The 14115-nt window shown below is 36.2% G+C and overlaps 1 protein-coding gene across 2 annotated transcripts; it reads right to left on the bottom strand.

Annotated features, from left to right (window-relative positions):
- On the bottom strand, positions 1-10117 carry EMB2423 (telomere length regulation TEL2 family protein). Of its 2 annotated transcripts, none has more exons than XM_028047498.2 (14): positions 9818-10117; positions 9664-9692; positions 9481-9583; positions 9198-9369; positions 8860-9045; positions 8584-8741; positions 6397-6673; positions 5187-5395; positions 4733-4831; positions 3187-3716; positions 2165-2931; positions 1768-1966; positions 1148-1347; positions 1-679 (listed from the first exon to the last, which is right to left on the bottom strand). In XM_028047498.2, the coding sequence occupies exons 1-13, from the start codon at positions 9978-9980 to the stop codon at positions 1195-1197; spliced, it is 3045 nt and encodes a 1014-aa protein (XP_027903299.1). In that variant the 5' UTR covers positions 9981-10117; the 3' UTR covers positions 1-679; positions 1148-1194. The 2 variants fall into 2 exon arrangements, with proteins under 2 accessions (XP_027903299.1, XP_027903300.1); XM_028047499.2 differs by having other exon boundaries at positions 1-674.
- Positions 10118-14115: the final 3998 nt, after the last annotated feature.

Below are 14115 nucleotides of genomic sequence, written 5' to 3'. Positions count from 1 at the left end.
TAATGGAAAATTGGTTCATTTACTTTTGCTTGTTATATTAGCAAAATATGATTTTGTTATCAACATGTTTGAATCATTAAAAATGTTTTCTTCACTTAGGGTGTCGAAACTCTCAAACATGTATGGTGGCATCTTTCTCTAAGAATTTTATGCCCTCTTCTCTTTTCATCTACACTCATGATAAGGTGAATGCATTTTCTTCTGTGTAAGTTGATGACTAATTTCTCCACATTATATCCATGGAATGGAAACCTAATCATCCTCCAGCCTCAGGATCTCAGGCAAGTTCCACATGATGGGAAAGAGACATGCTTCGAGTGGATAGGCATATAGAGTGCATTGCAGGTGTAGTATTTTAATTTTTATCACGCTCAACCTCCCTTTCCCTTTCAATTTTTCGTGCACAAGCAAACAGCCATGCATGCATTTTCAGTATCACATGAGACTCGTCTTACTTGAATGCTCTTTGAACTTTTCACTTTCTATACTTCATAAGTCAGCACATGATCTGGTTGCTTACATACACATTGTTTGTGGAGGTAATCCAAATTCTTGATCATATGAAAACAGTGCATTATGACGGACAGATTTCCAAGCAGTTGCCACTAACCCTACTGAGATAAAATGGCTCTTAACTTCCAGAATTTTGCCTCCACTATTGTTCTGCATCACACCTTCTCTATGACAACATACATGCCATGTTAAATAGTTTTAATAGAGCAATAAGTATGGTTGAAATTATTAACAGAAGTTTGTAAAATAAGAAAGATCCTCAATAAGTACCAAAAACCAAAACAGAATCAATCAAGTTGATCAAATGCTATATATTTTTCCCTTCTCTCATCAACCAAATATATATAAACTAGTTATATAAAATTGAATTTTTTATAATTAAGTAATTATATTAAGTACCTAAAACAATATGAGAGTAGAAGGAATTGGTGGAAAGAGACCAGAACCTCAAAACTAATAGGAAAGGAGTAAGAATAAATATGTTTTAAATTTCAAATATTTTGAATAAGAATATAAACTTTAGTGATGTACCAATATAGAATCCTGAAATATACAAATCCCTGAGGGAAAACATGGAATGGATCAAAAAAAGTTAAATTAATAAGGAGGGGCAGAAATAATTAGCACTACTTACAATTTATATTCTGGGCTAGAAGCCACTCACAATAGCCAGAAGCATCTTTAATCCCCATTTAAGTAGGGAATTTTAATGGTCACATTGGATGTGCCGGATGTAAGTGCAGGGCCTGCCTTGAGTGAACTTCTTGCTGACTCCAACGCTCGAGAAGTTTGAAGAGCCATCTCGGCATGGAGTTGTAGACATGTCATAGCCATCTATAGTTAAATAAAAAAATTATTGGGAACAGGAAAATAACGGAAGTTAAACCAAAACAGAGAAGAGGATACGGAGGCTTTGCAAAGCTTTACAGCAGAACAAAAAAGACTGAGTAAAAATATTATATTGACAGATGCTTATCAGTTAATATTTTAAAAGCAAATATATTGTCATGAAAAATTAAAATAAATATAAAAATAGAAGTCCAGAATGAGACCAATATTGATGAATCGTGACATTAATTGAAGTAACTAACCACATCTGTGTAACCTTAGCACAATAAAATAACTGTAGACCAATGCATAAAATTCTAAACCTTTTTGTATGACCAAAGTACAAGCAGATATAATTGAAAAGCTTGTAAGAAAAGGCAGAAAGGATTTAAACCTCTTTGAACCTTCAAATTTTCTGTTGCTTACCGTATAGCATTCTTTATCTGTGTCTAACTCAGCTATATCAAGGGCCCATGTGCGAATCCATTCAAGACCAGTAGAAATTTCAACATTTCCTTCGAGCAAGGCAGATGAAATGTAAGTAGGATGAAGGGCAACCAATACACATGAGGCTGCAAAAAGAACAGCTCTTCTCACATACGCTTCCTGGTGATGGCATACCTCTCTGCATGGATTAAAAGGCAAAGTTGAAAGTTTTCCTGCATTAGCACACTAGAAAAACAACATAGCAAGAGGTATAAACTACAACCAATAGGAAACACATTATCAACTCGATTAGCACGTGCAAACACACAGACTTTTTTGGTATGTCACTCCTCATACTGTTTCCAATTAAATTAACAACTAATATCTTAGCCAGTACCTGGATCTTAACATATTAAGGAGCAAAGGAGCCAGTACAGAAGCTTCTGGATGCATGGCTACAGATTTCATACAAACCCCAAGCATGTAAATGAGTTTCCCCAAGACAATGAAATCCCTGCCAAGCAAGTCAACACCATGCCTTTTCTTATCATATCCCTCCATGGCAGGAAGCATGAATGAAGCAGCATACAAGGGAAACTTATTATGGGAATACTCCATCTGGTTTTTCTGTGCAGCAGATCGCAGACTCCACCTGCGTGTTTTCCCCTTCTTGACCTGATTATGTTTTGGGGGAAGGTCCCTCTCGTAGCTATTTGACCAATTCAATAAAGAGCCAGCACCTGAGATCTCTTTCCAGGAACCAGCTCCAGGAGTCCCTGTGCTGCTAGGTAGGAACCAAGGACGGGTATCGGAAACAACTGAAATAAGGGAACTAGTCTGATGTTTGGGTTTCATAATTTTTGATTCAGCAAGCTCTTGAGCTGCTTCTGTCATAACATCTAGCATCATAATACGCTGACTGATATCAACATTAGGTGAATACAAAAGCTTGTTTAGTGTCTCAAGGGATTCAAATGGGCAGGTGACTGCCAAGGCAACTAATGCTCTTTGTCTTTTGTCTTCAGTTGATTCTTCTGCACCTTCTAAAGCAATATCAGAGCACCGAACCTGAACAAGAGTTCTGGTCAGATCCGTTGCTGCATGTTTCAGTTCGTCTGGAGATGCTCTTATGAGCTTTTCAGCTACATCAATAGCCGTTTCCACCTGTAATAAATTTTTAAACATCAAATTTCAGAAGAAAAAGTAGGATATCAAGAGAGAATCATAAACTGATTTGTTTAATAGCTCAGTCTAAAGTCTAGACCAATTATATAATACTTGGTAATCGCAGTAATTATTGAACCATGTAATTCATAACCAATTAATTTTTTCTCACAAGAAATAATAATAAAAACAACATTAAGCATAGACATATTTGATGATCAAATACAAGAAAAAAGTGTTGAGCAAATTACAAACCCCTTCAGCATCATCAGATTTTCTAAGAGCTGCAATAACTTCAGCCAGCTGTGAAAATTTTCTTTTCAGATCTGAGTCATCGTCTTCCAAATCATACGGCTGTAAAGATGAATCACTTGAGGAATATGAATTCTCGCTTGCACTGTCATCAACATCCTCCTCATTATCGTCTGAGTCATGATTCAGTGATGCTGGATCAATAATCTCATCTGGATCAAGCACATTAAACTCCAATAACTTCTTTTTGCCCTTTACATTAATACTTTTTCCTTTATTGGAAGGGGAATTAGTGTTCCTCTCTGGACCTGACACTGTAGAGGTCTTAGTTTCTTCAATACCTTTTCCTCCACAATTTGCTGCAGCTAGATTCCCTTTCTTGAGGATTGTGAATCCAAATTCCCAATCAATTGCCTCCCCACTGTAGCTATCATCAAGGTACAAGGGGTTCTTTGGATCAATAATTATAGACAATGCCAAAGCAACACAGCTAGCCATTTTTCGAACTAAATGATTAGGACTCTCCAACCTACCTGAAATAATTACACAAAAAAATTAAAAAACAACTCATTCAGGAAATAGGAATACCAATTTTAGTCAGATTTACAGGACTACGAATATGTGTATATGCACAGGACATGCAGTAGCTTCTAAGCTGAGTTTATTTTCATTGACAGTTGTCAGTTAGTTATACTGAGCTGTCGGCTATCAAAATTTGAATTTTGTTTTGTATAAAATTACCTTTGAGATTTATTAAAAGAATGTTTTAAACCCTTTTTTTTCTTTGCTCTTTAACTTTCTCTTTCTACTTTTCAATATTTTCTTGCACTTTCTTTTCATAAGTTCACAGTTGATGAGTAGGAGTGGGATGGAGATGGATCCACAACAGTATTTCATCACAGCAGTCAAAGTTTTAGTACAAACCATTCTATTTTGTTTTGCAGTATTAAATTTTCTTGATGAAAGTCCAGAATGTCTTGATAGCAAATAGAAAAACTTTTAAGTGATAGGTTAAACTATTTGTAAAACTGAAAAGAAAGGTTGAATCAGATAGGAAAACAATCCTTGCAAGTAATTGAATACATTTGTTAAGTTCTTATTGGAACTTATTCATGGTTACTAGATGACTAGCACCACCTGAATACTGGAGAAAAGTCCTTAATGCAGCTTACTTTCTTACACAGCAAAAAGTTCCTAATCTGACATGGAAATGAAGATTTGGAAAAGCTATCATATAAGCCCTACAATTATTACAAATTATAAACTTCAAACAACAACTTAATCTTGATAAAATTGCCACATTTGACTTGACACAACGAAGGATCACAGAGTAAAACAGCAAGTTAAATGGAATCATTTCCTATATCCAGAAGGCCCCATACTACACAAATTGTTCCAGATCTAACACATGCTTCCAATGGGTAGGGCCTGCTATTAAAAGCATTCTGAAGGATTAAGCGTAGGCAATATGCAATAGTTCCAACCCTACATAATCTCTCTTTTCATCTCTAATATCAAGACATCAAACAATTAAGTAAATGATTCTTACAGCTAACCCCTTGAAGAATCAAATGCATTCCATTCTTCATCCCATCCAATTCCTCCCTAGACATTGTCTCCAGAGAAAGGCCTAGTGCAGCAGATATGTCTGGGATAGATATAGGAAAAATAAATAAATATGGTACCAGATCCAGTGAATACTCAGAGGAGGAAGGTACATGATATTATTATAATGACAATGCCCCAATATACAGCAAATAGGGTGTGAGCATTGACACAACAGGAAGGCCTTTGTATTGCAACTCAATGAAGGTGAGATGTAGTGGTGGAGAAATTCTTTCCAGTTACAAGGGTAAAAGCAATAAACTTGCCCTTCCCCAAACCCCACAATGAAGGCAAATTCATGCACTAAACCACCCTTTCAAACTCAAAACTAGAAGCTATTATTCCTCTATTCCGCATGCTTTTCACTTTCAGTATACTGGTGCGATTAAAAAGGATACAAGCTTGTTGCTCAATAGGTGCTGTTTGCACAAATTCTTTCTTAGACCATACTGCCATCAGACGTTGGACAGTATTCAAAAGCCCAGCGCGATTATGTTCTGATAATGAGGAACCAGGTGGGCATTCATGGACAGCGAACTGAAGGATCCATTTCAGGCAGCTAACAGGGAATACTTTCCATAGCAGGAATTTGTCAACAAACATAGACCTGAGGTGGAGACAAGGGAACATAGCAAAACAAAGGGGCATAAGCATACAAAAAGTATTAGTAATACTGAAATTTCATTACAGATTATTAAACAAAAAGACAGAAAGGAAAAAGTGCTTATGATGGTGTCAACATGCCTACAGCCATGCTGTGTCCCAATTGTAGTCAGTGGTGGGAAATGCCGGCATGGTGGAGGCTTAGCCCCTATATGGCAAAAAATCATTGAGTACCAGTTTGGCTTAGAACATGTCTCTAGCAGTCATGACTCTTTTTCAGTGCAAACACCACTTATGCGGACCTAAAGTGGTGTCATTTTGGTGTGGCTGTTCTAGGAGGACAATCTTGAGAATGTTCCCCATTTTTATTTAAACAGAACAGAGTCAGGAAATTGGCCACAATCACCCCCACTTTTCTCCAATGATGTCAACCCACCTTCTCTAGCGACAATGCCACATTTGCAGCCACATAGTGTTTTCTAGAAATTTTTAGCAAAGTCGTCTCTGTTGAGGTTGTGCAGCCATTTTCTGAACTATACAGATATCTCAAAGTATGAAAGAGATACTATCTGTTCTAACCTGTAGTCTGTTGTTCTTGTGAGTTCTACCCTACAATCTACCTTATATTTTATTTTATTTTACTAATTGGGTTTTGTCTTCCTAGTTGAATTATGGTAATTGCTACATCCACTCAACCACACGGATCTACACCAACCACTGCCTCCACCTCTGCGTTAGTTTCTTACTTGTACACTGAAATGTGCATTTAGTTTTCAAATTTTGACTTTTTATCACTAATTACAAATGTCTTTAATTTTAGTGTTCTTAATTTAATTTTTCAGCACACAAATATATAACGTGTATATTAAAACTTCAGAACTGTGGTCATCCAGTACCCAATACAACTTTTTCAGAGTCAGACACTCCGTGCTGCTATTTAGAATTGACTAGTTGTATTGTAGGTCATTCTGAACAAAAGCAAAACAAAATGATATTTTCAATCACCTGACAGAAGCCTGAAGCTTAAAAATTCGATGGAATAACAACCACAGCAGCCAATACGCTTGAACATCATTTGCATCTTGAGTAGCTAACTTATGCAAAATCAGCTCAGAGATTCTTTCTTTGGTATAAGGGTCGCTGATGGATTCCATTATTCTTGACCAAAATACCATGTCAGGTTTCAATGCAAGCAACTCCTTCGTAATTGAATCATTATTTGATGATAAGCAACCATTGACAAGCCTTACCACTTCAGGTATTAATTCACTAGATAGAAGATCTACAAGAAAGGGACTGCATTAGGAAACAATTTTGATCACACTAAACAGCTAGTCCAGACAAAAACTAAAACATAATTCACAACACTACAAGCACAGGAGTAGAGTCATAATTAACCGCAAGTCACAAACTTCATTTATCTCCTTCAGCAATTTAAAAAGTAGATTTGTTGTGTTTTCCATTAAATATAGGATAATAGTTAGAAGACAGTCAATTTCAACATGATGTTTCCAGTTTCTCAAACAATGGTTATTAGTCCTCCTGATCACAATGGAGAGTGGCCAAACATAAAAACACATGGCAGGATGGCTGATATAACAATGGTTAAATATACAAAATAATCAACTTACACTACACAAATATAAATACTCTTAAAAATAAAATAAAAAATACCAAAAGTAAGAACATTCATAATTAATAATCAAACCTCATTTTATAAAGGAGTATGTGGGGGAGGAGGGGAGAACGGACCTATGAAGTGTGAAGAAAGAACATAACACGCAAAAAAAATACAGAGACCTGCAAGCTACAGTGCGGAATTTGAACAGATACCAAAGTATAAAACAACAGAGATGTGAGAATACTGAATAGAGACACAAACACTGCCATAGAGCAGAGGATCTGTTGAAGAACATCAGGATCTGTGAAGACAACACTAGTGCAGGGGTTTAGTGGCCGGACACAAAACAGAGGTCACATTCCATCTTACATTGAAACAAGGAGAAACTTCCAATTCTTTTTCAGAAAAGAAGCCCCATATATTTATGATGTAACACAAAGGTGAATCAAAAATCAGGGGGCAAAGAAAAGTATTATATCACTGAAAATAGATACCACCCTCAACTGCTGCAATTTTTCAAGATAACAGCTTAACTGAAAGAAATCCACAATAGAAACCTTGCAATGGTACTGCTCCATTGCTAAAGCTCATAGTTCACAACTACACCTAAAAACAGCATTTTACATATACGAAATATTACATTTCTATTCCAATAGAGAAGACCTAAATCCATCAAAACAACAGGATACCTTACAACTGAGTTATAAATAAAATTACCAAAGCAGACTCTTGCAATAATTTTTTTATTTGCTATGAACAGTCTTTAATTCACAAATTGTTGAGATTAAATTGATGCTGACAAGAGTAAAACAGTTATGTTCAGTGCACACATTTGCAATTTAATAAGATATGTACTCTTAAATAGAACAAAAAAATAATATATTCTACTTTTAAAATACCAGCATCCAACATATTTAACCTTTTAGAAGTGTTGCTTAACATGGATTCACATCAGTGTCAAGTTAATAATCAAATATTACAATTGTGATTTTGGAACTTTATTAGAGACTACAGAGCCATTCATTTGCTTGGGTTACGTTCACTACTACTCACATACTCACATGTTGACTCCGACTTGGAATCTTAGCCGAGTGGCATCACGTCCAAGGAAAATAGATACAACCTCTAGGTGGTATCTTTACCATGTAGGTGAGGAATAAAAAATGTCAAACTTGCAGTGGTTTGTAACCGCATGTCGGCACTTACAATAATGCATTTCAAACTTTTACAAACTTGGCATTGATGTCAATTTCACATTGATAATTGGTTCACTGGCTTCTTTTAGTTTTGTCAAATAACTCAGACATATTGCACACAAGAAACTGAATAGTATGCCTTCTGCAAACTATAACCCAAGTGACACTTGCTATCTTTTGAAAGCTATAACCTTTATAACAAGTGAAGAATGCATTTTTTTTTCCACCAAATGGTACACAAATTGCAACATATTGTGGCACTGGAAAAAACATGACATATTTCACAAAGGATGATAACTAATTCAAAATAAACTAATGATATTTAATAATATATATAGGTCAAAGAAAATGTTGAAGTATCAAATTTCTATTTACCAGTAGAGCCTCGGCGACAAATTCGAGAAAACATTTCCCCTACAAAAAACATTGCACCATTTTTGTCCATTTCATCCATCTCTGCATTTTCTAGCAAGACCATCTCTCTTTTTTCTGCCAAGGAGAGTAGTTGCACAACAACCTGCTTGAAAAACACACTGAAACTCTTGGTGAAAAAAATAGATCAATTGCTTAAAGGTTACTCACAAACAATAATGGTATTCAACAATTGAAAACCCACAAACTATCTCAACCAAGAAAAGAAAAGGAGGATACTGTGATGACAAGGAAGTGGATGAGTTCATTCTTGCTTTGTCGGGAATAGATGCAACAATCTGTGCCACCCTTGATACATCCATCTTGGTATGTACATCTGTAACGTTTCTCAATTTAGAAGAACCACCAAACTCTCTTGCTAACTGGACCACCCCTTTATTTTCAAGCAAGCACAGTACAAGCAATCTGTTATACATGTGGAATCAGAATAAGTTCTTCCCATCGTCATTAAATCAAATCACTTTATCACTTCACACCAAATTAAGCACAAGCATGCGGATAACTTTCAAAAAAAGAGAAACTTCATTCAAGACATTGCACAATGCGAACATCCATACCTTTCAGAATTAGAGAGGACGGCATTAACATCTAGACCATCAACCGGACTCAGCTGGAGAAAAGGAACCAAAATCTGCAGCACCTCAGAAACCAATCCACGGACAAAGAAAACATCATAAACACATTTCTGCGCCGAAAAGGGAAAACAACCCAGCCAGTTCGAGGCAACATCTGCAGGAAGTTCCATATCGCATGAAAAAACAGGAGCAGCAAAACGCAATATTATTTGAGGGACTCAAAATTTGGAAAGGAAAATAAAAACTAAAAAATAAAAACCCTTACCAAGTAATAGGAACCTAGCCAGTGTAGGGAAAGCAGCTCCTCTATAAAACGCACGCCACCAACCATTTCGTTTTTCTGCAGTAGGAACTTCGACACTGAAGACCTGAACGCAAAATAAACACGAATTTACGAATATGTCGTTATGATAACGGCGAACTACGAGAAAAAAAAATGAGTACAGACCTGGTCTCGGTAACTCTCGTCTATGCAATCTGTCACGATGGAAACATGCATTCAAAATCAAAATTCTACTTCAAACAAGTGAAATAGTGCATGTTCCTTCACAGTATGCGGATAGTGAAGAATTTGATTCAAGTTAGGGCACAAACCAACGAACCTGAGAGAAGAGAAAGGTCTACGGGGAAGAACATGGTAGCTATGGAATGAAGGGCGCAAATGACTTGATCGACGTGCTTCGCGTTCTTTATAGCCGAAATCACTTTGGCGACGTTGGTAACCACCTCATGTTCCAATTCTTTCTTCTCTGAAACTTCCTCCATAAGCGATTTTCCAAAGCGGAGTTTCTCTGGCTACTTTGCTTTCACCACGAATTTGCACTCAATTTCTGCACTTCCGGATGAGTCTACTTCGTTGCGGAAGCTTTGGGGTTAATTAAACGGCCTAGTTCAATCCTGAACGAGTATCATAGATATAATTATAATTAGGATTAAATACATTTTTGTGTCATGTTCTTAGAGTTAACTGCGGATGATTTAAAATAGTTTTAGTGTTTATTGTGGATGGTCCTCATTTTTATCAAATATTTAAAATGGTTTTCATTTTCGCAATTCGTGTTTAATTTAGTTTTTTTATGTAATGTCTTAAATCAGTAACGGAGCACTGTATAGATGATACTGTTTGTATTATATTGTACTGGAGTGTATTCCATATGCTGTATAGGTGGATTATTAACATTTAACTCTTCAACTAGAGATTGCATATAGGGAGTCAAAGCATGAAAACATAGCATGACTCTTAGGTTATATAAAAGGCTTCAAAAAATGACATAAGAGATCCACAAAGTTCTTAAGTTCTTAAGATTGTATGGATTATCAAACTTACTAATGATAAATCGATTGAAGAACATATTAAATAATAATATTGATGATGGTTACATTCCTAATTGGAATTATACCAGTAGATAAATTAAACATGTGAATAGAATATGTGAATAGAATGGTTGGAATAGCCATTGTGCTCCTCCTCACTATACTGGACACTATGTAAGAATGATTATTTTCTTATATCCATGAAATTCATCAATTATCTAATCTAACTCAGGAGACAACATTTACCTTCCTGGTTCATAGAAACCACACAAACATGTGATGATCGACAAGTTGTTTCATTTCCTACGTTTTCTTTTCACATTTAACACACTATCCCAAAAGAGGGAAGAAAAGCAAGAAAAGAGTCAAAAGGGACACTCCTTGCATATCTAATGGTTAATACTACCAGTAATCTTCATCAAGTACCATGTTACAATTTTCTTATAATGCAACATGCACATCATAAAATTTCTCTCTTTGATTGTACAATATATCTTTATCTAAAAAGGATCTTCAAACTTATACACCAGTTTTATACATCACTTTAAAATAACAAATAAAAATAGGAGAAGCATAGACAACCATAATCATATGAAATTTAAATAGAAGATCATACTAGAAGCACATGCTAACAACCTGAATTCTCTGACAAATCACGAAGGCCAAGTAATTGCAAGCTTGAATTGTATACCACCTGGAGTTTTTAACCAGTAGCACAAATCAACATTGCACTAACCACATTTACAATAACAAAAACCAAAGTATATCCGAAAATAAGTTGATTATTTACTATTTAACAAAGAATGCAACAAACATAAGTGAACACAGGGGTAAAGAATGCATATACAAATTGGTATTATATGCATATTACCAACTTATTTTAATTTAGGAAACTACCAATTATATCCATTTTCTATCAATTCTCTTAAACTAATCAGTGAGATCAATGAGACCAATCAACGCATTTGACACAATTGTTGCTTTTGCACCTATGTTGTTGTTAACAAGTAACAACGACCCAGAGAAAGCACCTAAATTTCAATAAAGAAAAACTTTTATCCTTAGATTTTGAGTTTCTAAGACAACATTTTCAATTGGTTTACAGGTAACAAGCAAACACAGGCCTATTGTAAAATTAAATTAATTATATATAATAATAAAAACATATGGTTTCACTAATTGGGAAAAAAAGATATACATAGTTTTATTAGATGTGTTTGTATTTTATGCTACTTTTTATTTTTAGATTTTACTATATATTAGGTTATAATTTAAAATACTATTAAAATAAAACAAGTAAATGATTGAGTGACAAATCAAGATGTTCAATAGGAACTACACAGTTTAACTGAAATCAATGAGCCAACCAAAACCAAAACATGTTTCAAGATTGAAATCATATTGATGAATCAAGATTGAAATCATATTAGGCCACTGTTTTGAATATGGGTTAATTTCGCATTATTTGGTCTAATTTTTGTTTTTAATTATTTTTAGGTATTTGGATGAAGCAATTTTGGAGCTTGGACATCAATATTGAGTTGAAGAGAGTCGCCACATCATTTCCACATCATTTTCATGTCATTTCCACGTCAGCAGAGTGAATGGGCCAACATTTGAGACCCAGAGTGGCATTTTTGTAATTTTGCAGCTCATAATGGCAGTTTTGTAAATATGAGTGGCATGGGTGAAATGACTACGAAATTAGGTCTGCATGGAGTGAGGGAGCCGCTACTTCATCTTCTCCATTCTCTCCAACTCCATTTTTTCGTGCTCCAAGCTTCCATGGATGTCCCCCCTTGCGATTTTTCACGTTTTTGGGTCATTTTTACCGTTTTTATGCACATTTGACAGCACCCATTGAGGGTTTTGCGTTTTGATTTCATTTTCTACATTGGGCAGCTCGTTTTGTGATTTCATTGACTTGGAACAATACCCATTCATGGGGTTTTCGCATTTATATATGATAGCACCGTTTTGAATTCCATTTAAACTTTGAAATCTCTCTTTTTGCTCTTAAATTGCGTTTTCAGATTTCATAAGTTAGGGTTCTTGGTTCTGTTTTTGTGATTCCAATTTTGAAGTGTTTAATTGCTCATTTCCATGTCTAGCTAAATTCGTGTATTGACTCTTTGATGGAAAATGCAATGAAGCTTTGAGGTTGTGCTTGTTTTGTGAAATCTGCCATGTTTTTGTTCTGAATTCGTGGAATGCATGTGGTGAATCTGTTAATGCTTAATTTACAGAGTAATTGCATACGTTTTGGTTAAGATACGTTCATGCTTAATGTATGTAGCTTGGTTGTCACGAATTTAAGGATGTGTGCATTGCTTAATTGCATATTGAAGCTAGATTGTAATTTTCGCTTAGTGAATTATTATCTAGTGGATTGAGATAAGGCAGAGTTTGTGTTAATTTGGTGGCCTATGATAAGTGAAATTGCGTTTGAATCAAGGATGTCAATACGGTTTTAATCACTGTAGCATTTAATTTAATCTATTGATTAGCATTCTGAATCTGTCTGCCAAACCCCTCATGTGTTGTATTGTTGTGTTCATTTGAAAATTGAAGCTTTGAATGAAAATATTGGTCGTTGGGAGACGACTTGGTTCACTTTCATATACTGCATTTATTCTGTTTTAATTTGGTGGGGTACGGCCTTTATCACCATTTCTCATTCTCAAACTCATTTGAATCAACATCATCATCTCCATCCAACACGCATGAAACCATCAATCCCACTTTATCCATTATCACCAACCTTTGTTTTCAGATAGAGAACACAAAAACCATCACCAATGCCACAAAATCCCCATTTCTCGTCTTCCTGCATTGAACCTGAACCACTCTCATTCTCGTCTTCATCTCTCACTTGCATAAAAACCAAAAAAATAGAGACCCAAAAGCAGCACCCAAAATGAACCCATCACACCTACATTCACCTTCTCCAATCTTCTTCCAACTAAACCACCGAACGAAACCCCCATTCCAACACCAAACACTCAGATCTCCTAAAACCCAATCCCCTTCCATTCATTGTAATCAGAAAAGAGAGGAAGTCGCCGGCGAGCTAAACCACCAAACGAAGATGTGCTACAACCGCATGGTGTGGCAACATGGATTCTGGCCATGGTTCTACGCAAGGAAGAGATAAATCGCGTCAGGGAAATGGCCGCTGATGTTGACTCTAGCTCCGGCTGTCGCCGACGATGGCAGTGGCCTTGGGTGCTCGCGCGAAGGTGGTTCGAGTCACGCCTAAGAGGAGAGTGAAGTTCGCACGTCTGCAAGCTCTCGTGGTCAACGTCGATTGGCGTCGCAGGCAGGCCTACCACGTTGTGGCGTGGTGGCATGGTGTGGTGGCGTGGCGGCGTGGCGTGGTGGCGCAGTGGCTGCGGACTTTGCAAGGGAGAAGGTCGTGTGTGAGATGAAAAGAAATAAACCCTTTAGGGTTTTTGATTTTTTTAAAGAAATAAGAGATTGAGTTTGGGCTAACAACCAGATCCATCTTTACTCCGCGGACCCATCTTTAATCTTTGCGCACCCCCAATTTTTATCTCTGCGCACCCCCTTTTTCTTTATCTCACAC

Source organism: Vigna unguiculata, chromosome 9 (genome assembly GCF_037176805.1).
Source record: "Vigna unguiculata cultivar grain cowpea cultivar isolate G323 ecotype 2 chromosome 9, ASM3717680v1, whole genome shotgun sequence".
NCBI lineage: Eukaryota > Viridiplantae > Streptophyta > Magnoliopsida > Fabales > Fabaceae > Vigna > Vigna unguiculata.
This window is presented reverse-complemented; position numbering and strand designations above follow the sequence as displayed.

What these genes read in the sequence shown, in the direction of transcription:
- EMB2423 (XM_028047498.2), bottom strand. Translation starts at nt 9,980, where the DNA reads ATGGAGGAAGTTTCAGAGAAGAAAGAATTGGAACATGAGGTGGTTACC. An exon ending in AATCTGATGATGCTGAAGGG is followed by an intron (nt 2,932 to 3,186) that starts GTTTGTAATTTG and finishes AATTTATTACAG; the next exon opens with GTGGAAACGGCTATTGATGT. An exon ending in CAGATAAAGAATGCTATACG is followed by an intron (nt 1,348 to 1,767) that starts GTAAGCAACAGA and finishes ATTTAACTATAG; the next exon opens with ATGGCTATGACATGTCTACA.